This window comes from Pelodiscus sinensis, chromosome 11, assembly GCF_049634645.1.
Source record: "Pelodiscus sinensis isolate JC-2024 chromosome 11, ASM4963464v1, whole genome shotgun sequence".
NCBI classification, from domain to species: domain Eukaryota; kingdom Metazoa; phylum Chordata; order Testudines; family Trionychidae; genus Pelodiscus; species Pelodiscus sinensis.
The window spans coordinates 7,134,888-7,162,270 of NC_134721.1; the positions used below are offsets into that span (position 1 = coordinate 7,134,888).

General features: G+C 40.7%; 1 protein-coding gene across 2 annotated transcripts in view; it reads right to left on the minus strand.

The window, feature by feature from the left end:
- Positions 1-915: 915 nt before the first annotated feature.
- Positions 916-27,383, minus strand: part of SUCLG2 (succinate-CoA ligase GDP-forming subunit beta) — a 241,606-nt gene continuing 215,138 nt past the window's right edge. For both annotated transcript variants that reach the window (XM_075938556.1, XM_025183076.2), the window contains exons 10-11: positions 17,732-17,852; positions 916-3,630 (exon numbers count right to left, since the gene is read on the minus strand). In XM_075938556.1, coding sequence (XP_075794671.1) covers positions 3,515-3,630; positions 17,732-17,852 — 237 coding nt within the window. In that variant the 3' untranslated portion in view covers positions 916-3,514. The remainder of the gene's footprint in view (positions 3,631-17,731; positions 17,853-27,383) is intronic.

The window sequence follows — 27,383 nt, forward strand, 5'->3', positions numbered from 1 at the left end:
ACCCCTCTTCCCACAATGGCTTCGGTTCCAATTCCTTAGCACCAGCAGTTTTGGCACATTTATTCTATGCAGAGAACATCAGAGGACAATGAACATCAAAAGAGTGAAAAGCAGTTTTGAACCCAGCTCATGTTCTAATTATCAGAATAAAAAAATGCTGTTTAATATGGTTTAATCAAAATCTTCAAACTGGTGTTTGTTAATCCATGGTACCTTGGAAGTACAAGCATCCTCCAAAGTTTCTGCATATCAACCCAAAATGAAAATAAGGTTTTTGTAAGTGTGCAGTGCCCTATTCTGAATGTGATATTGGAAATGATGCTTGTACAGTACTAGAAACACCTCCTAACTGCTAGTATGCAACTTAAAACTAAATAACCAAAATGCTTAATAGCCTAAGGTGACAAGAATTACCCGCATGGAAATAAATCTACATGGACTTCAGTGCGCAGGTCCATAATAAGGTGCAGAATGTAAGAGCAGACAACTCAGCAGGTAAACAAGTCTATCTTCTTAGGCTGTGTCTAGACTGCAGGGTTTTTTCAAAAAGAGTAGTTTTTTTTTCGAAAAAACTTCCCCTGCATCTAGACTACAGCCGCATTCTTTCTAAATTAAATTGAAAGAACGCAGCTTTTCTTTCGACGGCGGTACTCCTCATTTCACGAGGCATAACGCCTTTTTTCAAAAGTGCTCCTTCGAAAAAAGGCGCTATGTCATGAAAACTGTGCTTTTTTGAAAGAGAGCATCTAGACTGCCTAGGTGCTCTCTTTCAAAAAAGCAGCTTGCTTTTTCGGAAGTACTGATTGTAGTCTAGATGCTCTTTTTCGAAAGAAGCTTTTTCGAAAAAGCCTCTTTCGAAAGAGGCTTGCAGTCTAGATGTAGCCCTACTCTAAAAAGAATAAGCAAAGTCATTCATTGAGTTTACTTTTGCATTTATTTGGCTAAGTATTTGGTGCATATGAAATTTCATACAAATGTGCCAAATGCTATATTCTTTATGAATTTAGGACCAAACAAGGTAAGTTATTGTGTGCATCCTTTGTTTATTTTTTATAGATACTATTTCATACATTCCATTGACAGCTGCAAATTACTGGATGAAAATATCAAACAAATAAGAGAAGATGCCCATGTTAAGGCAAGAAAAAATATGGATTTTTTTGTAATCAATATAAAAAGATTATTTTTAAATTTCAAAAGCTATTTCCCCCACTAAATGAAAGAAACTGAATTTCTCTATTTCAGGCAAGTGTTAGAAACACTGGATCAAAATTTTATCACATTGAAATTAACAGGAGTCTTGCCATTGACTGTAGTGAGGCCATAAAGAATAGGGAGGAGCATTTATTTACATATTCTGGGAAAGTAGGCAGCTCCATGAAATTTAAGATTAATTTTAAAATGTAAAACATGATCTATTTACCACTAAAATTGAATCGGCCACAATAAGTTAATTTACTTCCCTCAAAAGCCTAAACTCCTTTACATGGGTTGCCAAATTTAATTACCAGCGTTGTATATTTAAAAACAATTAGCAGAAAGTTTAAACATCAACTCCTAAGGAAATCGGCACTGCTTCAAACACTGGTAGCAAAAATATTTAATTCCAATAACCACAAAACTTTCAAAATCCCTATTTAACATTATTTTAAAAAAGGCTACAATGTGAGAATTTGTAAACAGGTGCAAACTAATGACTACTTCTCATATCTATATGTAGAGTAACTTGAATGAACACATCAATTGTAAATGTTGGATATCACAAGAAAGCTAGATAATCTGTGACAAGGAAATATGTAATTTATCACTTTGCTGACTGACACGTTTTTATTTTCCCTTTCCTCATACTTAGAATACCATGTCACACTGAGGTGTTTATGGTACATGTTTCTTTTTAAAAGTAGCCTGCCATGCAGTCACTTACCAAACCATCATTAAATGAAATACTTGTTATCTTTAACTGAATGAGTAATTTTCTTATACGGACAGTAACTCACACTAGTTTATCATTCTAATGATCAAATACCCTTGGGCAACAGGCTGAGGGATAAGGAATTAGGTAAACGCAGATTCGAGCTATTTTTGTATGACTATAAAGATTAATCTAAAAATCATTTCTGAATACAACTGTTGTAATGGAAATGTCAACAAATTTTCAACACCATTTTCCCCCAAATAAAGCACAGTGATGATTAGAGTAGAGCAAATAAATCACAATGAATAATTTATTAAACAATTTTGTCTCGTCCCCCATTTACAAATTGTTCAGACACAGATCAGGACATTCTGTCATTTGTACATTACTCAAAATTATTCACAAATTTCAGCAAACACTTTGTGGTCTGCACTGTGCACAGCAATGGCTAGTTACTCTAGCCACTTGGTATGGTATTTTGTTCCCAGACTGATTATTTATACCAATCATTCAGCAGGTTGAATTATTAGAACAATACACATGACCATACAATCAAAATAGGATTTTTAGTGGAAATTTGAGTTCTGCGACCTAGAATTTGCTTATCTCATGTATTTGCATTGCGAAAGCTTGAACATTCATATGCTTGGAAAAAAGAACAAAGAGGTTTTTGTGCATTGATTCCTAACAAATCAATTTTCATTTTGGAAATAAAATGACTATTTTGAGAATTTTTTTATTACGCACATAGTGCTGCTGTTGATTTATACATTATGAATAATTGCAACACCTCTTATTTAAGGAGTTTATTTTGAAAAGTTGGCAGCCATTTAGATTAACTGCATACACATACACCAATGGATACTTAATGGCACTGTTACATTTGGAAGTACTGTACTCAATTTCACCTCCAATGGCTAACCCAATCAACTGAATCACATTTTATCTTTTTGCTGATACAGTATAAAGAATGGAAGGTCCTTTCAATATCACAAATAATATATTCAATTTTTCTCCTAATGTGAGGTATACTTTTTGTATTTGAATACAAAGCTATCATTTTAAGGCATGGAGTGTGTAACAAGCAGAAATTATTTAAGAAAACAAACCCTATACTTCTGGAAAAGTATATTTATTGTAAGCAAAGAGATTTTTTTGGTTATTTATCAAAATACATCAATCAATGATTAGGCTTTACTTTTGCCAGCTGACTTTAGGACATGAAAAATGACCTGAAATGTTTTTCCAACCCCTAACCCCCCCTCAAAATAGCAAAAAGTATTTGTTGGATTAGGGAAAAACCTTATAGATAGGCATCAGTAATGATTGACTATGCATTGTTCACAAATCCATCAGCTACATTACTTTGGAAAAAAAAACCAGGAAATTTGTGGAATTAAATGCTAATTAACATATGTCTTAATCCAGAAATTCGCTAATTGAGAAGTCACTGATTTTGGTGCCCTGTCTATACGTCAGATAGGCGAGTTCAGCAGTACTGATGACCGCTTTCAGGAACCCTAACAATTTCCTCTGAAACAAGAATGTGAATATCACTTTTGTGAATATCAGACACTGCAGGCAAATATCTTCAAAGTGTCATTTGTTTTCCACACTAGCCACTGCTTTCTTTGCGGCATCCTCAAGGTCCCTTGCAGAGGTGATTGGTAACCCACTTTCATTCAGAATGCGCTGGGCCTCATGAACATTCGTTCCTAGAACGGAAATTGAAAAGGTGAGCTAAGGAATACATGCTGTGAATGGTTTTTATTAACCCTTCGTCCATCTGGTTTAATGCATTAATTAAGAGTTCGTTTCATTTTAAAGAGAGGGAAGCCAACTAGAGGTCCGAGCCTAGGAACTCTGAAAATCTAATTCCATCTCCTGACAGTGTTCTCAAATAAGTGTTCTCCTCTGTGTTCTCAAATAAGCCACTCTCTGACAATCACAGGAGTGATGTGAGGGCCCAGTGGCCAAGCCAACGTCCACTAAGTCTATGGAAAGATGCCCACTGATAATGGACCATGCTTTATTCTGTTAATATATGTAAAACACTTTGATGATTAAAAGCACCAGACATAAATTAGCTGGATTATTTAATAAATAACAACCCTACTATGGTTATTAATGATAACTCCAAAAGCCTCCTGTGCTGGCATCAAAAGACAAATTATTATTGTTATTATTTTTAAGAAGCTTGAGGTTTTTGAGCTATCCTGAGCATTTTACTGTTTGGGAGTAGCTGATGCAGGCACCCCAGGTATTCCAACCCTCTGCCCATAAAGCACTTCTGCACCTCTGCCTAAAGTCCCGGAGGGTAATGATGATGGAAGAGTATTCATCTGTAAATAATTCAGAGAATGAGCATAACATTATACTTTGTTCCCTGAAAGACATCAAATGCTGTAATATTATTTGCAAGACTATATAACTATTCAGCTTATGTGCTCTGTAGACAAACACTTCAAGAATACTCAACAGAGCACTCACATAGTCATGAATAAAAGGCTATAAATTAAGAGAGACATTTCAGGGAAATGCATATTTCACACTGTCAAACTCCTATAAAAGGCAAATGCATTGTTAAATGAGACCAGATTAATGAAAAGCGATGACTGATTGTCATTGAAGCTCTTCGTTTATTAATACTGCACAGGGACAGGTCCTTTGAAATGTTCTGGCACAGTGATCATATGTACTTAGTGTTTTCCCCAGAAGTCTCTGTCCTGGTTTGATGCAATGCATTTGGCACCCTCTGGAAACACCAAACTGAAAATGATGGCAGTTTTGACTTGCATGTCATGATGTGTGAGACAAAGGATTTAAGAAGTTATAGGCAGATGTTCTTTCCCTTAACCCTTTCCAAGGATTTACTAAAGGGAGATGGTGACTCATGCAAGATAAGCCTCCAGGTAACTGAGACCCCAAAAGGGAATATTGTTAAGAACTAGGCAAACAGTTCACAATCCTCAGTGTGTTTGATAATGTTCAGTTCATTCACTTACTTTAAACAAGCTCTATTTTTTTACTAAGCTGTTCTCTATACGTAAAACAACACTCGGGCATTAGAGAAACCTGGGAAACGAACAGTGAATTTACTGAACATGATATTCATACGCAAAACCCGTATCTGACTATGAACTCCCTTTGCCCAATATGGTAAAAGTGTGCTGAACAAAATGGGACAAATTTGACCCTGAGGCTCAGATGTGTCAGGGATGGGGGCCACAGAATTCCCTCGACATATGGATTAAACAGATCCTGCAATTCATGAGATTATGAGCCTAAAGCTAAACTTCCTGAGTTATTGATGTTGTTGCTCCGATTCCGAAGTGTATGTCTTGACCCTCAAAAACCTTATGCTTCTATAACCACAGGCGCGCATCCCTCGAGAGCCTTGGTCACTAGAGAACAATATGGAGTGCTCACTCTTCTCTGGAACTGAGAAACTCTTTCTTATAACCCTTGAGTTGTTGGAGGAACACTTGTCTATAGTCACGTGAACTAAGGCTGTTAAGAGACTAGGTAAAAGAATTATTTCAATTTTGCCAGCTATAAAGTCCTAATAGAATCACTTTACTGAACTGTGCTTAGTAGGGACAACGTTGACTTTAACCTTAAAGATTCAACGTTTTCACAGTTCTAACACCTAGTAAAATCTCTCACTCTGAACAGTGGAAATGTCAGTCAACAGCGTTTACCGAACTAGTCAAATACGAAATAACAAAAAATTCAGGGGCATAGAAATGAGTAATTTCTTGTAAATGCCATGTGCCAGTACTTAAGTTTGTTTACATTGTAATAGTAACTTTCAATATTCCCCATAATTTATCCTCCAACTCTCTTCTCTTACATCAATAATCCCTTTCAGTTTGGAAGGCAAAGAAAATTCAGAGATGTATGTACAGCCAGTCCCCGAGGTACGAACAAGTTACAGACCAAACACTTGGCTGTAACTCAAAATGTTCGCAACTTGGATCCCATTGAGTTACATGGTGACCGTGCTGTTCATAAGCGCGGATCGCATTCATAATTCGGGGACTGCATTTACGACTACTTTGTTCGTAAGTGCGGATGGTCGTAAGTGGAGGTGGTCATAAGTCGGAGACCAGCTGTATATCACACTGATGCACTGGGCCTATTTCTTTAGCATCGCTGATTCGACATAGTGCCCAAATGGTGTAAATCCACAGAAGCCTAGTTGTACCAACTTTACTGTACGGCAATGAAAGTGGGTGCTAGGGAAGGCCGAAGAGTGGCGGGTGAACGGACGCTTTGGATTCTCCCGGTCTGCGTCAGTTGCTCCAAATTAATGAGCAGAATGAGTTCAGAAATGGATATTCGTAGCTAAACCCAGCAACTGCCTCCACCGGCACTGGTCCAGTTTCAGGGGCTTCTGTAGAATGGGCCTATTGTGAGGCTGGAAGACCAACAAGTTACGAAGTATGTTCATCAAGGAATGCTGCTGCACGTTTGACAATCACAAGCTTTGGTGGTGAGATGAGACTGCCACTGGTCCATGGCCACAGACACAATCTGCAAGAGACAATGACCCTTTGGGATTTGCCTGGATGATAATGACTTGGATGTGCATCACTATTCAGACAAATCCCCCAAGATGCATCCCCAAAGCCAAGACAGTAAGAACGAAGAGGTATAGAACATCTGGGGTGAAGTCCTCCTCACCAGTCTAAACCCTGTACACGAAGTAAATGCCAGAGCAACATAAAAAGGCTCAAAAATTCCCAGATCCATCTGAGGCAAGATTCCCTTGACACTGGATCTAGGAAGTTGGCTGTAAGGTTGCCTACAAAATATCCCGACAATCCTTGATGTAGGGCAATACATGGGCGGCAGGACACACTGGGTCTGGCTATGTTGCAGCCTACAATTTGGTGCAGATAGGCTAATATAGCTCCCAGGCCTGTCTATGTTACACCGGGGGTCTCTCCAGCCCCCAAAGCTGCTCAAGATTGGGAGGATGCAAAATTCACTTAAAGCCACGATAGCCTCTGTGAGCTTTAGGATGAGAATCAAATGCATCTGTGGCATGCATCTCTGGTCTCTAAACATCAATGAGATAGTATTGTTGGTGCAAGCCAAACATTACTGAATACCGATGGAGTGTCATCCTTTTCAAGAACAGACAATACAGTATTGGGCACTTAGATATGATAGAGCATGAAATAATCGATAGAGTTCTGTCCAAAACTATACAATGAGAATCTAGTGGATTCCTTTAAAGAGAAGTTCAACACTATGTAACTAAAACTGCACCCACCCATTCCCCCTTCCCCACCCTTCTTGCTTCCTCTCTTACTTCTGCCAGACACTGCCCTCAAACTGCCTTTTTGTCTCCCATCATCTTACTCCTTCAAGGCAAGCTTCCATGAGGCTATTTCCTCTTAGCTCCTAACCTCACTCACTTTCTCCTTCATATTGCACTTCCCTTTCTCTTTTTCCACACTCCACTTAGCTCCTCCAGCTCCCAACTACGTCATGATCTCTCCAAACATCAGAATCCTTCCCTTTCCAGCTGCTGGCCCAAGCTATACAGAAAGAATCTGCAAAGCAGCAACCTGAGAGCCAAACTCTGCTGTGTCCACTTTCCTATTTAATTGGCTCAGCTATCTTTCTTTTAAGACAGTGCAGAGGCCTCTGCTCTGTTGACCCCTTTGTTTTTGGCTTATTTAGTAGACTATTCTTAAGAGTACCACACAAAGGCAATCCTACAAAAAGCCAGCACAATTTCCCTTTGCCACTGGAATGTAATTAATGTCTTCTCAATATTTAACAATCGATGCTGCTTCAGCCTTTTAATCAATGCTAATCCTAAATGCTAGCACAAGGATGCTAGCCCATGAAAGTGTATTGCACACCACTCATGAATATGCCAGGAGAATGCTGTAGAACCGTAAGATAAACTCTAAGCAGACTGTCTCAGGGAAAAGGTAATTTTTCAAGAAACAGGCTGATTTTTTAAAATTTCAAAATTAAATGATCCTGCCATCGTTCTGGGTGCACTAACATTGTAGGGTTTCAAATCCTTTTTTTGGATCATCTTTTTCCTTTCCTGATTCTTTTTAATCCCAGCTCCCCACCCTTTTTCAGGCACAGAGATACACTAACAAAGGTTAATGGTGAAGGCTTCGGACTCTTCCAAAACAAGAGTCATTCAGATTCCTCAATGTTTATCATCCTTTCATTTAGGTTTCATTTAGGAAAAGAGAGCAGGGAAGAGAAAGCTGGACCCTTTTTTTCAAACAAAGCTAAGTGACAATTCTGGAAGTCTATCCACTAAGCAACACACAAGGATCCCTAGCCAGGTTATTGTGGCCGCATTGTTGCAATTCACATTAGGGACTAATTTTTCCATCTATGTGCAGGATACATTTTGTTCTGTGCGCTAAGGCATGTGCAGATGTGCACCACCAGTAGGAACACATGCTGCCAGCTGTGGGAACTCTGCTAACTAGCTTGGCGGCATCTGAATCTCTCCTGGGCAACCACCCAAGAACCCAGCTTAGGGAACACTGCTAGGGACTGCATCATTAGCTGCCAGCATAAGGACCTGAACTGATCCTCTTTAAGGACAGATCCATTAACTCTCCCCACACCAAATTCCTCATTCATATGCTGCATCAAAATGTTTAATTACTTCATAATTCCTAGACCTACCAAAATGAATTTTAATTACATTTGCAGTTATCCTTTAATTATCCTCTTAATTATTAATAATGCAGTAAACATGCTCAGTAGCAAGCAACTTTCTCTACAGGATGCTCATGATTTCAAAGAGTGACTTCGCTGAACAGAATCATTGAAAGGTTTGTTTTTAAAAACATAATTATACAATATAGTGAGAACTACAGCTCTATTCTGCCAGAAGTGAGAACCTGTCCCTGCAGAGGTCTCTCAAGTCATGGTTCTCACTCCCTGCACTGAAGACATCTCAGAGGCAGGTGGCTGAAGGAGGAATAAGTAACCATTTGTTACTGTCTTAGCAGCACTGGGGGAAGAGGCCATGCTTTCTGTCCCCATGAACGGCAGAGACAGTCACAGCTTATGTACAGAGGTCAATGACATAACATAAGAACGGCCACACCAGGTCAGAATTCCACGTAGCCCAGTATCCTGTCTTCCGACAGTGGCCAATGCCAGATGCCCCAGAAGGAACGAACAGACCAGACAATCATCAAGTGACCCCTCCCCTGTCGCCCATTCTCAGCTTCTGACAACCAAGCAGCAACTGAAATCTATGACAGAAGGGAGCTCTGCTTGGCTTGTAATGTTTAGAAAAGTCCTACAGAATTTCATGGTAAATTATACCTTTGATACAGTTGATTCCCATCCACCCTGTAACAAAGCTTCAGGGGGTAGCCGAGTTAGTTGGAAACTGGAAAAACTTAACACGCGACCAATAGTCCTGCAGCACCTTAAAGACGAACAAAACACGTAGATGGTATCATAGGCTTTCACATGAAGAAGTGGGTTGTACCCACGAAAGCTCATGATACCATCTACATGCTTTGTTCGTCTTTATGGTGCTGAAGGACTATTTGTTGTTGTTTTTTAAGTTTCACCCTGTTATTTAAGGAAGAAATACATCATCACATGCAAAAGAACTATTCCGAGTGGTTTAAAAAAGCCTACAGAAAAGGTATCCTTCTCTATAAAGTTCTTTAGGTTGTTAGAATAACTCTTATGGACTCTCATTTAAAGTCCATAGAACCTGATAGGATTAATCTGGCCCATAGGTACAACAATTATAACTAAGATTAGACAGATGGATTGATAGATAGGCTTCTACAGAAATTTTCCATAGAAGGAGAGGGTGAAAGAGAGACTAACTTTGCTGGCTACTTTCCTAACATTAGGTTTTTTTGTAGTTATCCAAGTAGTTAAAACTAACATTTGCTCTTCATGAAGTTGCTCAGGTTAATCTAATGACAGGTCAGATTGGGAGCAGTACATTAGATGTGTGCTGCACCATGCTGATTGCTCTAGACACTTCTTGACTATTGTATTAACAAAATCAATACAAGACTCAGGCTAAAAAAAAGGTTTAATGCAAAAGGGTGGAAATAGGAAGTTGGAGAAGTGAATAAATCTCTCATAATCATGTGTGATTTTGGTACTTAATACAAAAAAAGCCTTTTATGCAGGACAAACATATAAAGATACTTTCAACAAGCATGCTGTAAATAACTGATATTTTCTGCTTCTGCAAATTCAGTTGCTTTTGTTAACTAAGTAGTGACAGACAATTTAAGCAGATGGATAAAACAGAGAACTTGAATGATGTCCCCAAAACAGTCGGAAAGCACTGGAAATGGTTTTAAAAACTAAATAATCTGAAAGCATTGGAAACAGACTTAAAAACTAAAGTAAAATGCCTTCTATGACAAGTGGATGTTAAAGAAAAGAAGCCCCATGGATCTAGTCCACATTAACCTCCTGCCACTGGATGGTGTCAGAGAACTGTACACAGAATTCCATAGGTAGGCTATCAAAATAATCTGCCCTTCACTTATGCTGTGATCAGGCATATGGCAGTGAAAATGCACAGTATAACAGGTAACTTTTTATTTGACTCCTACTATAAGAATGTCATCCTCGACAGGGAAAGTGAACCTCTCTCTTTTTTCTCTCCCAAGTGAATATCAATGTCACTCACTGGATTAGCCCGCAACGTGTATTTTACCAGCAAATTTTTTCATTCCACTTTATTCCAAATACACTTTTGAATCCCAGCCCCAGAAGGATCATAGTGTTTGCTGAGTCTCGTGTTTCAAATTCATGCTGCTGGGTTGTTACCACTAACTCAGCAATTTATTATATATTTATTTTAAGGAATGGTACCTTAACAACCTCTTTATAAATTACTATATTTATACATTTTCTATTGCTACTATTTTAACAATACATGAAAACAGTTGATAGTGTTACAAATGTGTATCTCGGTATGTCTACACAGTGATAAAACATCTGCAGCACCAATTCTCAGAGTCCAGTTCAGCTGACTTGGGCTTGTCGAGCTCGGGCTGGTGTCCAGAATCCGGGACCCTCTTCCTTGCTGGTTCAGACTGAGCCCGAACATCTACACTGTAATTTTACAGCCCATGAGCCATGGCCTGCATCAGGTGACCCCAGAGAGCTGCGGCCTATTGCAAGTCTTTTAGTACAGTGCAGACATATCCTATAGAAACTATTGATACTCAGGAACATTACTAGTTTGAATGTAGAAAAAAACACCCCAGTGTTTTTATAGCACATACACATTCAATAGAAACAGACTTTTTGCTGCCATTCTAAAAGTTGAGGGTCAGGACTGGGTTCAAGATTTCAGACCCTTAACATGAACTAAGGCATAAGGGGAGAAAAAGTGTTTGCATCTGGTTGTGTGCATGAAAGCAAGAGAAATAAAGAAAAAACATTAAAAAATGAGAACATGGTTCCCAGAGGACGTTTTGTTATGGAATCACGGTGAGATATTTCATTAGCCATATTTTGGATTGTAAGGCTTCAGTGATACCACATTGTGACACACAGCGTTTCAACCTCATGGCACTGTGTGGTGGTATATATCAAGGCAATTTATCTCCATTAGTATACATGCAGTTTAGAGATAGAAATGCACAATCCTGAAAGTCCAAAAGAGTGGTGTTTGGAGTGGAAAATAGAACCTTTCATTTTGTCTCCAGTTAACTTTGGGCTTAAGTTGAAGTAACTGCTGATTGAAGACTATTTGGTGACATATGAATTTGGTAGCCCTTGGCTAGTTAGTCAAGAAGAGATTATCTTCCATCACTTCACTGCAGAAATCCTTTAAAAAACTTTCTATTGTGACATTCTTTTCTCTATTTTCTATCTTATATTTTTGCCAAAACATTTTTCATGTTTTTGCCAAAACAATTTATGGTTGCTCAAGTTTTTGGTAGATTTACATACAAGAACAGCATTTGTGCTCACAAACTGGACAACAAATAGCATTCAAATATGCAAACGAGGGAGATACATAATTGCTCTACTTGTGTGTGAAAGCAGTTCCCATGTGCGACTCTGAAATTCCGACCATGCAAAATTTTAGGTCTACAAACTTAGCTAAAAACTTGGTGTGGCAATCTTGGAAATGGAAATTTAAAAGCCAATTGTGAAAACGAGGTTCTGTCTGCCTTCTAGCATGGAGCATATACAATAACAAAGTCAACTCCCATTTACTCTTTTCCCTCTAGACATACTGTATTGGAAAGAAGTTCACTTTTTAGAGGAAGAGAATGTCACATATTCCTACCCAAAAACCAGACGGTGAATATTTCATGTTACCGTGACAAAATTAATCTCTACATTCCTTCCTACCCTCAGTTTTTATTTTATTGGTAAGCACATCAATAAACTGTATTTTGGCGTTAGTCCAACATTTGCCAGTTAGTCTGTGTAGAACCCCGTTGTAACAGCATGTTATATTAAAAGAGGGAAAAAAATCCTCTATAATTGCTGCAAGTTCCCAGTAGAAACAACGATTCTTATATCTATAAAAGTGAAAATCTAAAATGTGTGTTTTTTCCAGTCACCCACGAGCCTTTTAAACAAAAATAATCCTGCGTTTCAGCTGCTGAGTTCTTTTCTGATAAGCCAAGTAAATACATGTAATTATAAAGTTACCATTTTCAAAGAGGAAAGTAATCCTTGCTTTATCCACTGGTAAAACAGCTTGTAATTATTATACAGCTGAGACCAAAGATTTGTCCACAAAATCCTGCTAAATCAAGACAGATTTGACTGATTAAAACTTTAGTCATCAAGACATTTGTAATACATTGCATGTGGGCAAAGAGTCTTTAAAGTGCAGGCCACAAATCCTTTAGATTTATGGGAATAATCATGAATCTTCTGCTGGGAAAACGTACAAAATGGAAATATGAGAATGTATGTGGGCCTCTCTCTTGTCCGATGAAATGCAAAATAGTATTAGTTTTGTTTTACAATATTTCGGGGACTTCTTATTGCTTTCTCTGTATTGATTATTAATTCAGAACCATTTTAGTTTCATGCAAACTGATGGGTGTTTAAAGAACAACATAGATGATTATGGGGTTGGAGAGACTGACTTTTGGAAGACAGATTAAAAGAACGCCTATGAATAGCTTGGCTGAATGATTATGGTAGCAAAGGAGGGGGTAGTCACGCAAAAACAGTCTATAATTAAAGTACCTGAAAGATGTAAACACCATGTAAGTCTTTGCTTAGGGGGCTGCAAGAATAAAACTATGACTAATGAGATGAATGAAAAGAACACGAGGCTGATCAGTGATAGTGGCAGTATAATAGTGGGGCAGTTTCCAAAGGGAACAGTGGTAGCTCCATCTTCTAAGACACTTACACCAGTTTGAGTAAAGCACTAAGCGGATCCCAGGAACCACAGGAAGGGGATAGTGGATTTACTGATTTTTTTGTTCCATCTCTAACTCCAACAGACTGAGCAACACATACAACTCTTCAGCGATAAAGGTCCAGGACACAACGGGGACAATGCACTAGTTGTCATAATAAACCATGCCCAGGTGGTGGTACAAGGGACACACAGGAGACTCAAGGAGTTTGGGGGAGAAATCTGTCAGCACAGGCAGCCCTGCACTACCCCTGCTTGCAAACTCCTATGTAACCATGAGTCAGAGCATTAATTGCTATGGAGATACTGGCCTGCAGCAGGTTAAAGCAGTACCTAGGGTTGCTCTGATTTACACCATGGGTTGCAGCAGCTTTTGCAGAGTTCCAGACTTTGGAAGGGGCAATGGTGGTGGAAACAACATGGCGCAAGGCCCGGATATACAGGATCATGGAATGTGCAACTGACAAGTAGATGCAAACAATAAGAATACCCAAGTGATTCTTAATAGGCAGACAATAATTTAAGATGGGCCATAAACATTGCGTCCTCTAGGTGGTTTAAAATATGGTAATAACCAGTCTACAACTCCAATTGTGAATTACCTGCTTCCAAACATAATAGCTTTTCAGTTCCTACACCAATGCACTAACGGCTATTAAATCAAGCAAAGTACAGCTGCTCTTAGCAAAAAACTAATCAAACAACAAAAGTTGCATGAAAAATAACCAAATATTGAGGCTTTACATATAAAATGAATCTTGTCTCTTGGCTACCTCCTTTTCTTTCTGAATCTCCCCCACTAAATTACTTTGTTCGTTTGCCTTTCTTTAGGACCTAGGGAATGTTTCATCATCCAATGAAATCCCTGGCAACCTATTTCTATGTCTCAATTCAGAGATGTTTAAAGTTCTCCTTGTTTGGCAGAGCAGCGGATCTTCACTGTGGTCATGCTGCTGAATACTTTACTTAGATATCGTGATGGCAAGTGTGGCACAAGGATGTGCATAGAATAGCAATGCATGCTACATGTTTTGGCGTCATGTGGAAATGACCTATACACAGCAGAATGACACCAAGAGACATGCAAACTTAGTTCCTTTGCCAAGTTAAAGAGAATAAATTTCAAATATAGAGGCTCCCAGGGCCAAGCCGTGCCCCGAGGCTCTCTGCACACAGCACTTGCATTTGGGACAGCATCTACCCACCCCTTTAATAGGAAGTATGGTGCATCTGCCAGTGACTTTCCACATTCTTATTTGGTACAAAGGAAAAACAATGAACTTGGTTTGTTAAAAATGCATTGTCTGGCTCTTGATGTAGCTGTAAGACCACAATTGCTTCTCCTTCCCACCCCCTTTTCTGAGCTGGAAAAGCCAGAGAGGTTCTAAGGTGGCAGGAATTATTCCCTGCAAAGACATCATGTGACAGCACCAGCTGCTCTGCAGTTCTGAGGCAGGGGCAGTTCCTATTACAGATGGATGAAGTATTTTCAAAACTGCTGGAATTTCAATTTTTTGGAACGGACATTCAAAGACAGTTTACGTTTTTAAAACAGACACACAAGCTCTAATTCCTGTTGTTTTGCAAGGAGCAAGACCATTGGGTCAGCGCGGAAGGACACTTATCAACCACACTCCATTTTCTACCCTCGACTGCGCTAAGTCCTGAGGTGGCTGGTGTATATAGGGGAAAGTACCTGCGCTACAAATGTATTTGTGGGCAAATGCTGACTTTGAAACAGTGACCTCCTATCACCGCTCCTCTCCAGGCCCAGGCCAGAAGAAAGAGACGGGCCTTCCATCAAACTCCCAAGGCCAGAGACTCAGACTCTGACACATCCATCCCAGGACCAAAAGCTCTTCCCAATGAACATTCTGCCACCAGCCCTTCCAAGCTGGGCAGTCAATAAAAAACATCCCAGTTGATTCCAGCTACAGCGGCAAACAGGGAGAGAGGTGGCCTCACAATTTGTGTGAGGAATTAAAACAGAAAAACCGCAAACACCACAAACAGAGTGAAACAGGCTTCATTGCAAACGTCTTTAACCACTGCTACAATGTTATAATCAAGTGTATCTGTAGCACAGTTAAATGATTAGCTCTGACTATGCCCTTGTAACTCTCAAAGTTTGGTATACAATATGAATCAGTTTGCACACTAAATTTGTGAATTACCAAGATCATTAATATTCTGACTGGCAAACTATTCACATTCTTTGATCGATCAAAGAGAGACCTATGTGGAGAAATATGTAGTAGGATGCTCAAAGGACTAATCTTGCCTTTCATGTTTTCATGTTAAAGTAAATTAATGTAACTTGCCGACAAAATAACCCACTATAGCATGAATATTGATTTGACTATGGAAAATGCCTTTTAAAAACACCAGTTAGGAGTCCAAATGCGCTCATCAAAAACAAAAGATTTCAAACGTATGAATGCTGATGTCAGGGACTGCAGGTTTTGACCCCTGGTCCACAGGGCTCTTCGCAGCTACTAACTTCCAGCCTGCCACTTAGTGACCTGTTAACTGTTGTCAAATGAGGAGCTGAACTCTGACACAGGATGCCAGTCCTGGAAGCCAACTGGCAAAATGCTGGTCATCCTGATTGGTTCATAGCTTCTATGTAAAGCCAACACTGAAATAGGAAATTGTTTATTCAACTGGATTCTCCCTGCTTGGGACTGCTTCTCCTGCTTCCTGCTTCTACTGCTGATCTCCTGGTACCCTGACTCTGCCTTACGCCAGACATCTCACTTCTGTTTGCCCTCTGGCCTGACTCTTGAGTTCTGCTTCAACCACTTGGTCAGACTGCCCACATCCTTGTCATGACAGTGGCGCTGACTTCAGAAGATTGCAGGAAACCAAAACATTTTCCCTCTTATTGCTAATAAAACCGATCTTCCTTCCTCAGCTCTCGCAGAAGACATTTCAGAAACTGACAGAAAGAATTATGGGACTTTTTTCAGAGAGCAAAATAACAAAATATTAAAACCAGCATCTGTGGAGCCTCTAGACTTTTTAAAGCTTCACTGACTTTCAGGCTGGAAGGGAACATTATGATCATTTAGTCTGAGCTCTTGCATAGCACAGGCCACAGAACACCCCCCAGCGATACCTGCTTCAAGCTTGTAATTTCTGGATGGGCTAAGGCAGAGATTGAGAACTCAAAATATAGAAGCTCATCTGGAAATTATTCAAGCTGTCATCCCCCAACCGGCTGTGTTTTAAAAACTGTGCTGGAGAGCTGGACAAGAACAGGCCATCCAAATAGAATAATGCTGATCTCTTTTATATTTTTCTTCATTTTTCTTTTGTTGATGGCATTATAATTGGTTTGTGTATGCTACAAGTGTGCTGAATAAAAATGATTTGGAATGGGGAAAAAGCCGTCTAGCTACTATGTAGTTCCATGAAAGCATTTTCTCCATTCTACTCATCTGAGGAAGTGGCTTTTGCCCACGAACGCTCATGATACTATATATATATATATTTTGTTAGTCTCTGAAGTGCTACAGGTTTTTTTAAAGTTACAGACTAACATGGCTACCCCTCTTAGATTTTCTGACTGGGTTGGAAATACTATGAGTACAGCTCTTCTCTTTGTGTTTCAGCCCTTCCACTTACATCTGGGACCAGGAACTTCAGAAATATGTGGGAAGAGTTTACTTCTTGTATTTTACATTTATAGAAAAGATCACAAAACCTCTAGTTAGGGCTGTAGATACTTTTCCAGATATGAGAAGTATGATCAGATTAACAGAAATGGAAATAAACAAAGCCAGGAAAGGAAAAAAGGAAATAATTTAAGTAGATCCCCATTCCAATATCTGGAAAAATAGATGGGCTTTGCTATGTTCTCTGAAGATCAATGGATTTGGGTGATTTTGGACCAATGGCAGGAATGAATTCCAAAGTTCAGGGTTCCTCGCAGAGAACCACCAGCCAGAAACTTCCTCTCTTCGACATCAAAGGTGTTTTTGCATGTGTGCCTGTGCTTGAGTGAAGAGGCAAATGCTGCAGTCTCTATTCAGGAGAATCTCCTACTCAAGTTTGGCTTGAGAAAGGACCGAATAAAGACTGGAAGATATGACCCTAAATCCGGTGCCAGGGAAAGTTCCACAAGTGAAGAGTTGGATCGATTCTTACTGCACCTGAAGTAGTTTGCACATCTTTTGCTGGAGCTCAAAGAACAGAGTAAACTGAAGTGGAACGTGATGTAACTGAGTGCAGCTGAGAGCTGTCAGCAAGCCCGGCCCTAGGGCAAGCCAAGCAAAGCAAATGCCATGGGCCCCAAGCTTTCAGGGCCCCGTGCTGCTGAGTATTCACCATCCACTAGCTGGGCCTGGGGCCCCCCCTCTCAGCATCCTGCTTTGAGCCACGCAAACCTTGGCTGTCAGTAGCCCCAAGCCTTTATCACTCACCTTCAAGTCTGACTACTAGAGGTACCTTCAGTTCGAGCTCTCGGCAAGCTTTGGTAATGCCATTTGCTACAATGGCGCAGTTCACAATCCCACCAAAAATGTTGACCAGTATTGCTTCAACCTGAAACAAACAAAAAAAAGATAGTCACCTTTTTAGGCATTGCTTTCCAAACAAGGGATAAAGGACAGCCAAGGGACAAATTCTCTGCTTTTACACATTGCCAGCAACTACTGAAATCAATAAATGGGACCTGTGTAACCCAAGAGGAGAACTTGCTGCTGGGCCAAAAAAGGTGTGTCCTGCCTATAATGAGCTGATTGGTGGTCTCAGTTTAAATTGTTGGGGGGTAAGGCATTCACACTGCAAAAACCATTAGTTTGGAGACTGGTCTACTGGAGGTGGGCACTGGAACAAGTTTAGGCATAGCAGTTAGGCAGTAGGCACTGTTTTTATCTTTGCCTATGCTGTAACCTTTATTGGTACAGACAGATACAATTTCTAGCGCAGTCAAATTAATTCCCGGAATAAGGGGACACAGTTATACACATTTGTGGCCCAACAATTCTAATGAGAGAAATCCATTCCTATAATGGCTCATTCAAGTGATGCAACAAGCCTTGTGCTGGCCCTTTGCACAGGGGTGAATTTCATGTCCTTGCCAAAAAGCAGTGACATGGTGTCAATAGAAGACCATTTTAAGTTTTTATTTTAAACCTAAGATAAATAAAAATAAAAAGAAGATGCAAGTTAAGCTTGACTAGAAAACAAACCAAAGATAAATATCCTCTATGTGTTAGATATTAGTTAAGAAACAGGAGAATGGGATATATTGTTAAGAAAACTCCTTATCTGTCCTGCTTAGCATAAAAAGCAAAAAGCTACTAATACACTGTAGGAATGAGAAAGGCATATTTGCATTTGTGTGAAAAAAATAAGGCAATTCTTATATTCTGTAGCAGATACTTCTAATTTTCTTAATAATGAAATTTAGTATGTAGATACTTAGAGAACAGTTTGCACGTACTCTATATTAAAAGTAGCACAGATAAAAAGGTAATATACTCGTCTTGACTTGATAAATAGGAGTAAGAAAATCCTTTATAATTAACAAGGAGACATAGGTAATGAAGAGAATTCATTACAACAGATTAATTGATAACACCCACAGAAAATGGCTATTCCTCAACTTTGAGGAATTGAAATTCCTGCACCCAATTCTCAATTAAATTATCCTACATCACATGCAAGACATTTGTGGATGCTCTTTGTGCCCCCTTTTAAAATTATGCCATTCAAAGACAGCGAGAAACAAAAAGTGTAATGTGCATTTTAAAGCTAAACATAGTAACATGCCCCAGGAAAAATACCTTTAAAATAAGACCCATCCAACTTGACTATATTAATGCATCAAGATTATTATTCCTTATGGTATAACTTGGTAAAACTTTTAACTATCTTAGTAAGTTACTAAAAATAATCATTAAGCAGGTGTGCCTTTCTACCCAATTCACTGCAATTTGTAGCCATCACAATAGGCCACCCAGAGAAGATTTTCTCTTCCAAGCCTAGCTGTCATACATCGGTCGTTTGGGTCTTGGTCTTGTATAGGTGGCACAGATGGGATGAAGAGAGGGTGCAGAGCAAGGGTTCCAGAGTTGTAGTCGTGTCCAGTGGGATCATTCCCCCAAGAACTGGAAGAGGCAAGAAAAAACCAGTGTACCCCCCCTTTAATTTAGCTACTGCAGGTAACAGCCTTCATTGTGTTTCTAGCACTGCAGTACACGTCAATGGGGACCCCAGCTACATTTTTGGGTTACTAGTCCTCGTTGAACTCCATGCAACCACCTCGACACTGCTACTGTTACTTACTCTAGCTAGGCTAAAGCTAGCACAGATATACCTCTTAGACTACAATCACACCGCAAGTGCCCCAAATGAACATTTTGCCCCGCTCGAGAGTCAAGTTTGTGCTGGCACCAAATACATTTCCTGCAGTCATGCACGTTCATGTTTTGCAGCAACTGGGTTTAAGATGTCATTGCAGGCAAAGCGCTATAATTAGCTTCCTGTGATTGCAATGCCGTAGACCGAGAGTGAAAGCTTGACACTGTTAGCATTATTTCCATCCTTGAGACATCTATTTTTAAAAAATAAAGCTAACCTTTCTCTTAGTACCAGAAATTGTTTCATTAGTATCCGTCAGTGGATCTCAGATTGCAAAACATTGGTTATTACAAGCACATGCAGTATTCACAGTATAAAAAGGAATGCTGAGCTAAGCACTGTTTTAATATGATTAAGAAGGCAATGTATCATCTCAATGTTTCTTGTCACTTCTTCTGTTCCCATCTCCAGAGATTTCTTCATGCTGTCTAGTATATATGGAACAGTTTCCATATGTTCATGTGCTAAGCATCCTCTCTATATCCCCTCACATTTCCTATTAAAAGCCCCTTCTTTCACTTAGCCTTCCATTATCGATCCATGAGAATACTATCAGGCCCTATCTCTTTCCTCATCCCCTTAGTGTTTGCACTGGAGTCATGCAGTTTAGATTTGCTAGCTCCTCCGGGTAGCCTCCTGACTCATCTAGTGTTTCCTGAATCACTATGCTCATTTGTGACAATTAATAATGTCTAAATGCCAATATCTGAATTTCTTCCTGAGAAGTGTTGTGATAATTGGGCTGACAAACGTAACCTAACCACCAACTCAATTATAAAAGGTATATATAAGTTTGTAAGAGGTTACAATAACCTATAACAACAAAGTAGGTCAAGCTGCTTTGGGAATGTTACAAACAGGTGCAAGAGAACCAGACAGGGAAACAAACAAAAGCCATGCCAATATCATTCAAGGACTGAGTCAAACTCATGCTTGGTCAAAAATGAGACACGTGGAACCAGAAATAAATGAATCAGAAGGGATGTGTCAGATATTAGGAAGAGATACGCTATTCCATTCATCATTCCCTTGCTTAAAAGACAGACTTGGTAGCGGTGATGGTGGTGATGATGGGAGAAGAGGACAGAAGAAGAGATGAGGCTACTGAAGTGAGCATCAACATCAGGACCGCCATCCCTGCTGTTTCCCACTGGTATCCCCAGCCTTCAACATCCTGATCCTAAGAGATGCCCTCACCACGCCAGGCCAGAGAGAGGGTACGGTCCAGATGACATCACTCCCCTCCCATCTCCAGCTGAATCTCAAACACCACCTGAGATGAAACAGGATCGGAATTCAACAGCAGCAGCAGCTGCATTACAACGCAACTAATTTCTTCTCTTTTATCCAAAAAGACGATTATAACCCTCGCTGATATCATCTAAGTGACTGTCAAACCAGGGCTGTGTTTCCTTCTAAAACTCTGTCCTACTAAAGGGAAAGAAACACGGGATGTTGTTAAAATGAAAGCCTCTCTTAATACTTCATTACTGAATCTTTAATAATAAAAGATTAGAGATGATTGTGATGATGTTTTTGTACCAGGGTACCAAGCATGCATAGATCCCTGTATACTGAACCTTAAACCTTGTTTAACACTCTTTAATGTTGGTCAGTGACTGGGTCACATGAACACCTTTGACCTATATATTCCATATAAATTAATAAAACAGAAGTTAGGTACCGTACTTCAATACATAAGACCATATCTGCTACATTGTTAAGTATTCTACCTACACTAGCAATAACTGGCTATATACATAGTGTTATGTATGGTACTTCATCATCATCAGTATACACACGATGACATAAGGAAAGGAATAATCTCCTCATTATACCAATATATACTCCTAAATTCACTTCTAATCACTTCTCTTCTCCACATGGTTCAGACATTGATGTCAATATTTTTATTTAAGGGCATCTTTCAATTTGCTAAATGCATGCATTTTTCATGCTTATCGTTGTGTATTCGTTACATACCTTTCCAGATATTATGGTAATGGTGTCAACGTGTTTTATTTATTCCATCTTGGGTCATGCTGTTCTCATATTCTTTCCATCATTGATGCATACAAAGGCAAAAGCCCAAGAAATTTCTCACCTGGCTGTGTGCATCTACACCCACTCCCACCCACTTACTTGGTGTTTGCAGATAGAAAACACAAAGTCAGCCTTTCAAGCTCTAAGCATACTAATCTTTTTTTGGCAGATGGATGCTTATGCAGATAGATAAAATGCCATCCAACTGCCTTGAGAGGTGCTGACCGGGACACATGCTGATGGGATTCTCCCTTACAGGGCTGGCTTTAGGCTGATTTGCCCAATTCCCTCGAATTGGGCTCCGTGCCCTAAACCCGGAAGTGTGCCGGGTGCGCTGTGGGAGGGGGCGTCGGCCCCGGAGGAAGAGTGCAGCGGCTTCTGTATGCTGCAGGAGGGGGAGTCGGCCCGTGGGTTTTGCTGGAAGGCGGGACTCTGCCCTGTAGCTGGAGATTTATAGGGGCTGTGAATTGTTTGTTTGTGTGCTGGGTTGTGTTGGTTTTTTTTTTTTTTTTTTGGCTCAACCAAAATTTGGTTCGAATTGGTCCCACACTTCCTAAAGCCAGCCCTGCTCCCTTACATAGTCTCTAGCAACTTGTCGGTTGGTGCAGGGAGGAACGGTGCTGATTGGTTCTTCTCTCTCCCCTTCATTGACTTAAAACTTCAACTTGGGCTACGGGGAGCCTCTTTCTGACCAATTCAGCAGCCTCACCCTCCTCTCCCAGTCCTAGTAGTCTCCAAGCTCTATGCAGCAGGTCTGACTGATCACCTGTTTTGGGACAGGATTTTTTTTCTTCCTAAAGAGGCCAAATTGGAAAGGGCTTCAGGGGCTTTTGCCTTCCTCACTCATCCTGGAGACAAAGTGAGAGAGGAACAAGATTTAATCATTAGTGGTAGGTTTTGGTAAGGGTCTTAAGTTCATTGCAATTTGTGGCCAGTTCCCAATGTTGTCAAAAAGGATAAAAAGAATGGTTCCCAGAAGAAAAAGTCTTGGGATTTTACTAATTGGGCCGTGTGCTTATGGGAGAGGGGAAGACCTCATGGCCTTTGTGGGCTCCGGTTTTCCCTTTTAGCACCACCGCTGGGAGATGGGTGGCAGAATACAGAAGAGTGAGATGTATCCTAGGGCAGGCTGAGGACAGTCTACCCAAAGTTATGGGTTATATGGTAGAAGACCGGCACAGAATCTCTTAAAATGTATGATAGGTGAGACTATGGGCGATGGGGGTGGAGGGTAGCCCTCTTCCCCCACGTAAAGTTCTATAAATTTGAGGCCTGCTTCTTTAAAATCCATCCGTGCGTTTGTCTTCATTTGCTGCCCCGTCTACTTCAAAGCTGCTCACCATTAAAATATACTCCAACTTTGTACTGTAACAGTGCCACATGCAACAGATACTTGTCTTTTCTAAAGTATGTTTCTAAATTGAGGACGTAGCACCAGGCAAATCAACTTAAGCAAGGGCGTTTACAGTATTAAAAATAAGGAAGAGGATTTATGCCCAATACAGATATTTTAATTCCTAACGCAGACATTCTCATTTAAGTATCTGCTTTTCAGTTTTCAAGTTGAATTCTAATCAGTTCTCTTAATCCATTGGCAGCTAAAGGAGGAAAAAAAATCTTGAAGGAAATTAGATGCAGCTTGGATAATTGATGTTTGTATGCCTGGCTTTAATAAAAATACTCTCTTAAATTAGAGAGGAGTCTAAAAGGATTCAATCAATAAGAAACCAAATCGGGTAAAGAATTCAATCTGGGGTTTTATTATAATCTTATAAATAAACCACAGATCAGTTCAAATGGTGCAGAGAGATTCACTTATAAACTGTTGAAATTTGTGAACATTGTTTATGTTTGCTTCCCTACCCTGAGTAGATCTTGCAGAGCTAAATGATGGTCTTCTGAAGTAATGTCACCATTAAGATGCTATACAGGCAGTCCCCGAGTTACGCGGATCCAACTTACGTCGGATCCGCAGTTACGAACGGGGCACTTCCTCTCCCTGGTCTCGAGCAGACCAGGGAGAGGAAGCAAAGCGGCGGCGGAATGCGCGGCCAGCTGACAGCCCAGACGCGTCTGGGCTGTCAGCTGGCCGCGCGCTCCGCTCTGCTCCCCCCCCCGTCTGCAGACCAGGGGGAGGGGGAGCAGAGCGGAGCGGAGCAGAGCGGCGGAACGCGCAGCCAGCTGACAGCCCAGAAGCGTCTGGGCTGTCAGCTGGCCGCGCGTTCCGCCGCTCTGCTGTGCTCCGCTCTGCTCCCCCTCCCCCTGATCTGCGGGTGGGGGGGGGGGAGCAGAGCGGAGCACGCGGCCAGCTGACAGCCCAGACGCGTCTGGGCTGTCAGCTGGCCGCGCGTTCCGCCGCTCTGCTCTACTCTGCTCCCCCTCCCCCTGGTCTGCAGACCTGGGGGACGGGGAGCAGAGCAGAGCAAAGCCGCGGAGCCCGAGGGCAGCAGGATAGCCACGGCGCGTCTGGGCTGTCCCGCTGCCCCCGTGCTCCGCGGCTTTGCTCCGGACGCCTGTGGTACAGCAGCTGGGGCGCTGCCGGTTGGTCCCGTAGCGCCGCTCTGGGTACCACTGGACCAACCCAGCAGCACCCCAGCTGCTCTGCCCCAGGTGTCCCCTAGTCAGCAGCTGCTGAAAATGACCAGTGGCTGCCTACAGGAAGCCCCTGCCCCGGGCTTCCTGGAATCAGCCGCTGATCAGTTTCAGCAGCAGCTGACTTGGGGATGCCTGGGGTTCTTAAGTTGAATCTGTATGTAAGTCAGAACTGGCGTCCAGATTCAGCCACTGTTGAAACTGATCAGTTTCAGCAGCGGCTGAATCTGGACGCCAGTTCCGACTTACATACAGATTCAACTTAAGAACAAACCTACAGTCCCTATCTTGTACGTAACCCGGGGACTGCCTGTACTCGGATGAAGAGTTTTTTTTTTTTTTGTATTCTCTGTGCATGGTGAAAACCTGTAAGCATGCAGACTGTGCAGTGGGGATAAGAACCCACCCACTGAATAATAGGACAAGTATATATTAACATAAACAGCATATCATGCACCTGGGACATGAATGCACATTTAGAGTAGTGCACTCAGCCTGTGCACAAGACAGATCACCTGAATAGCATATTAATAATTAACATTTCTATCCAACTTCATGTCTTATAAAACAATTCTAGATTTCTGTAACCTGTAGCAGGGTAATATAGGTACAGGTTGGACCTCCCTGGTTGGGCACTCTTGGAACCTGCCTGGTCCCGAAAGCCAGAGTTTGCAGACCAGGGATGGCCAATTCTGGCCCCATCGCTACTGGCCTTGGGGCTCTCCTCAGGGACTCCCAGACTCCACTGTGCTAATGGATTACTGTGAACACTGCATAACTCTTTGACAAAAATCCAGTCAGGTACGTTGCAAGCAAGGAAGAACATTCACAGCATAGGAAGCAGACAGCTTTGATCCAGCTGTATTTAAAGTTCGGTTTGTAAAGTTATATAATATATAAACTGCCTTTTATGGAACTTCCTGTGTATTTCCAAATATGTCTCTAGGATGTTCTGATGTCTTAGAGAATATCATACATTTAAGAATTAATATAAGGGGCCTCCATGAAGAACTCTGCTAACCCCAAAAATCCATTTATAAATCTATAAACAGGACGTCTAGCTGTCTGCAGCTGCAGGGTTCTAGTCTGCCAAGAATCCTCTGAATTCTACACTGCCAACATGAATATTGTATACGATGGAAAGACTAGAGAGTGCACTTGTTTTCAGTGAAAAACTAGATGTTTGCATGTTTCTATTTTCTTTTCCTCCCCCCCCTCCCATTTCACTATAGAACAGTTAGAGCGGACTTAGAACAATGATGCATGTTAGCGATCCATAGCAATGACATCTATTTAGTATCAAATAATACTCCTTCCCTCATTTAAATAGAAAAAAACAAATGCCAACTGCAAATTAGCTTAGCTGACTAATAGATGAAGTGGAAACAAAAATGTAACTAGAGAAGTAGTAAGTGAAAAACCAAGATGTAATCTCTGATTTTTTTCAAGCTAAATTAAATTAAAATAAAATAAAAATCCTATATTGATAAGATTCATTGTATTAAAATAATTGGAAAAATAGTGTTAAGAATATCTTCATATAAACATATACACACAATGATCATGGATGAAAGATAATCAAGGGAAAAGCCAAAGACTTGATATGTGAACTGGATATCTGCAGACCTCCAAGAGACCAATTTTCATGACAGCTGATCCCAAATAGGGAAGTGGCATGAAATCAGAAGACGACTATATTTATTTATCTAAACAAGTAATTCAAGATGATAATGACTGCAATTCTCTGGTCCCCAAAATCAAAACTGCTGCTAATGTCCTCTTTGTGAAATACTTCTACTGAAGACAAATTAATGTTATCTAATCTTGTGACAGTGGGAAAAACTGTCAGTGGGTTAGTTCTCTAGATACTACCAATGTGAGCTGACTCACTCTCGTTCTCTCACTCCCCCCCCCCCCCCCCCGCCATAAACAATATTCTAAAATTACTGATATTGCTGTCTGACCTTGTGGTAATCTGTTGCTCTGAAGCTTGATCCATTTATTTTAGCTGAAACAAGCTGCTCAGCAAATGTCAGTAAAACCATATCTGTGGTGAATTAAAAGCTACACTGGCAGAGAACTTCCTTTAGCTTGCTGTGATTGAAATCTGACAAAACCTCTTTACACCTCCAGCCACCTAAACATATTGATTGACCACTCTTCCTCTTCAAAGATAAATAAGCTCTATTTAACCCTTTAGACAGCTAATGACATATTGAAAGACTATGATGAGTTTTGTCTTCTTTCTCGTGGGTGACTGGCAAAACAGTGGGAATATTAATTCTAAGGTGTCATCTCATGTCAGAAATATTGTCCATGTATTTGAATGCTTATACAGTGAGTTTGTGGGGTAGCTGGAATATGTTTTCAGGGTAAAGGGGCACTATATCACAGCTGACAGGTCTGAGAATATACAGGTTGACTCTCTCGGGTGCAGCACTTGGGGTTCTGACTGGTGCTGAACCATAGGATTTGCCAAACCACAGCAAGTCAATATTGTCTAGCAGCATGACCAACACTTCTACTGCTAGAAGACATCTAGCGGTAAACTAGAGCTAAACAACAGCACAGAAAGCTGAGAGCCAGGACTGGAGGCTGTAAACAAGCTTTATGGGACCGTGGGAAACTTGGCCACACCCATAATCAGTGGATAGCCAGCTAACTAAAATCATGCTGGACCATGGATACTGCTGGACCAGAGAGTGCTGGACTAGAGAGGTTCAAGCTGTATCAATTTTGACAATGATCGACTGTTAAAGGTCCTAGCTTCCAGTCTGATCCATGCAGGTGTCAGACAAAAACAAACAAGGGCAAGTGAGCAGCCTATGCTAGGTATTCTTCTTCATAGTATGTCCCCTATTTTTCTACCTTCAAGGCAACAAGTCAACTAAGGGAAAATGACTGAAATCAGAAACCTTCCGAAACGGGTAAGCTGTCTAAGGGTGTGTCTAGACTACATGCCTCCTTCGACGGAGGCATGTAGATTAGCCAGATCGGAAGAGGGAAATGAAGCCACGATTAAAATAATCGCGGCTTCATTTAAATTTAAATGGCTGCCCCGATCTGCCGATC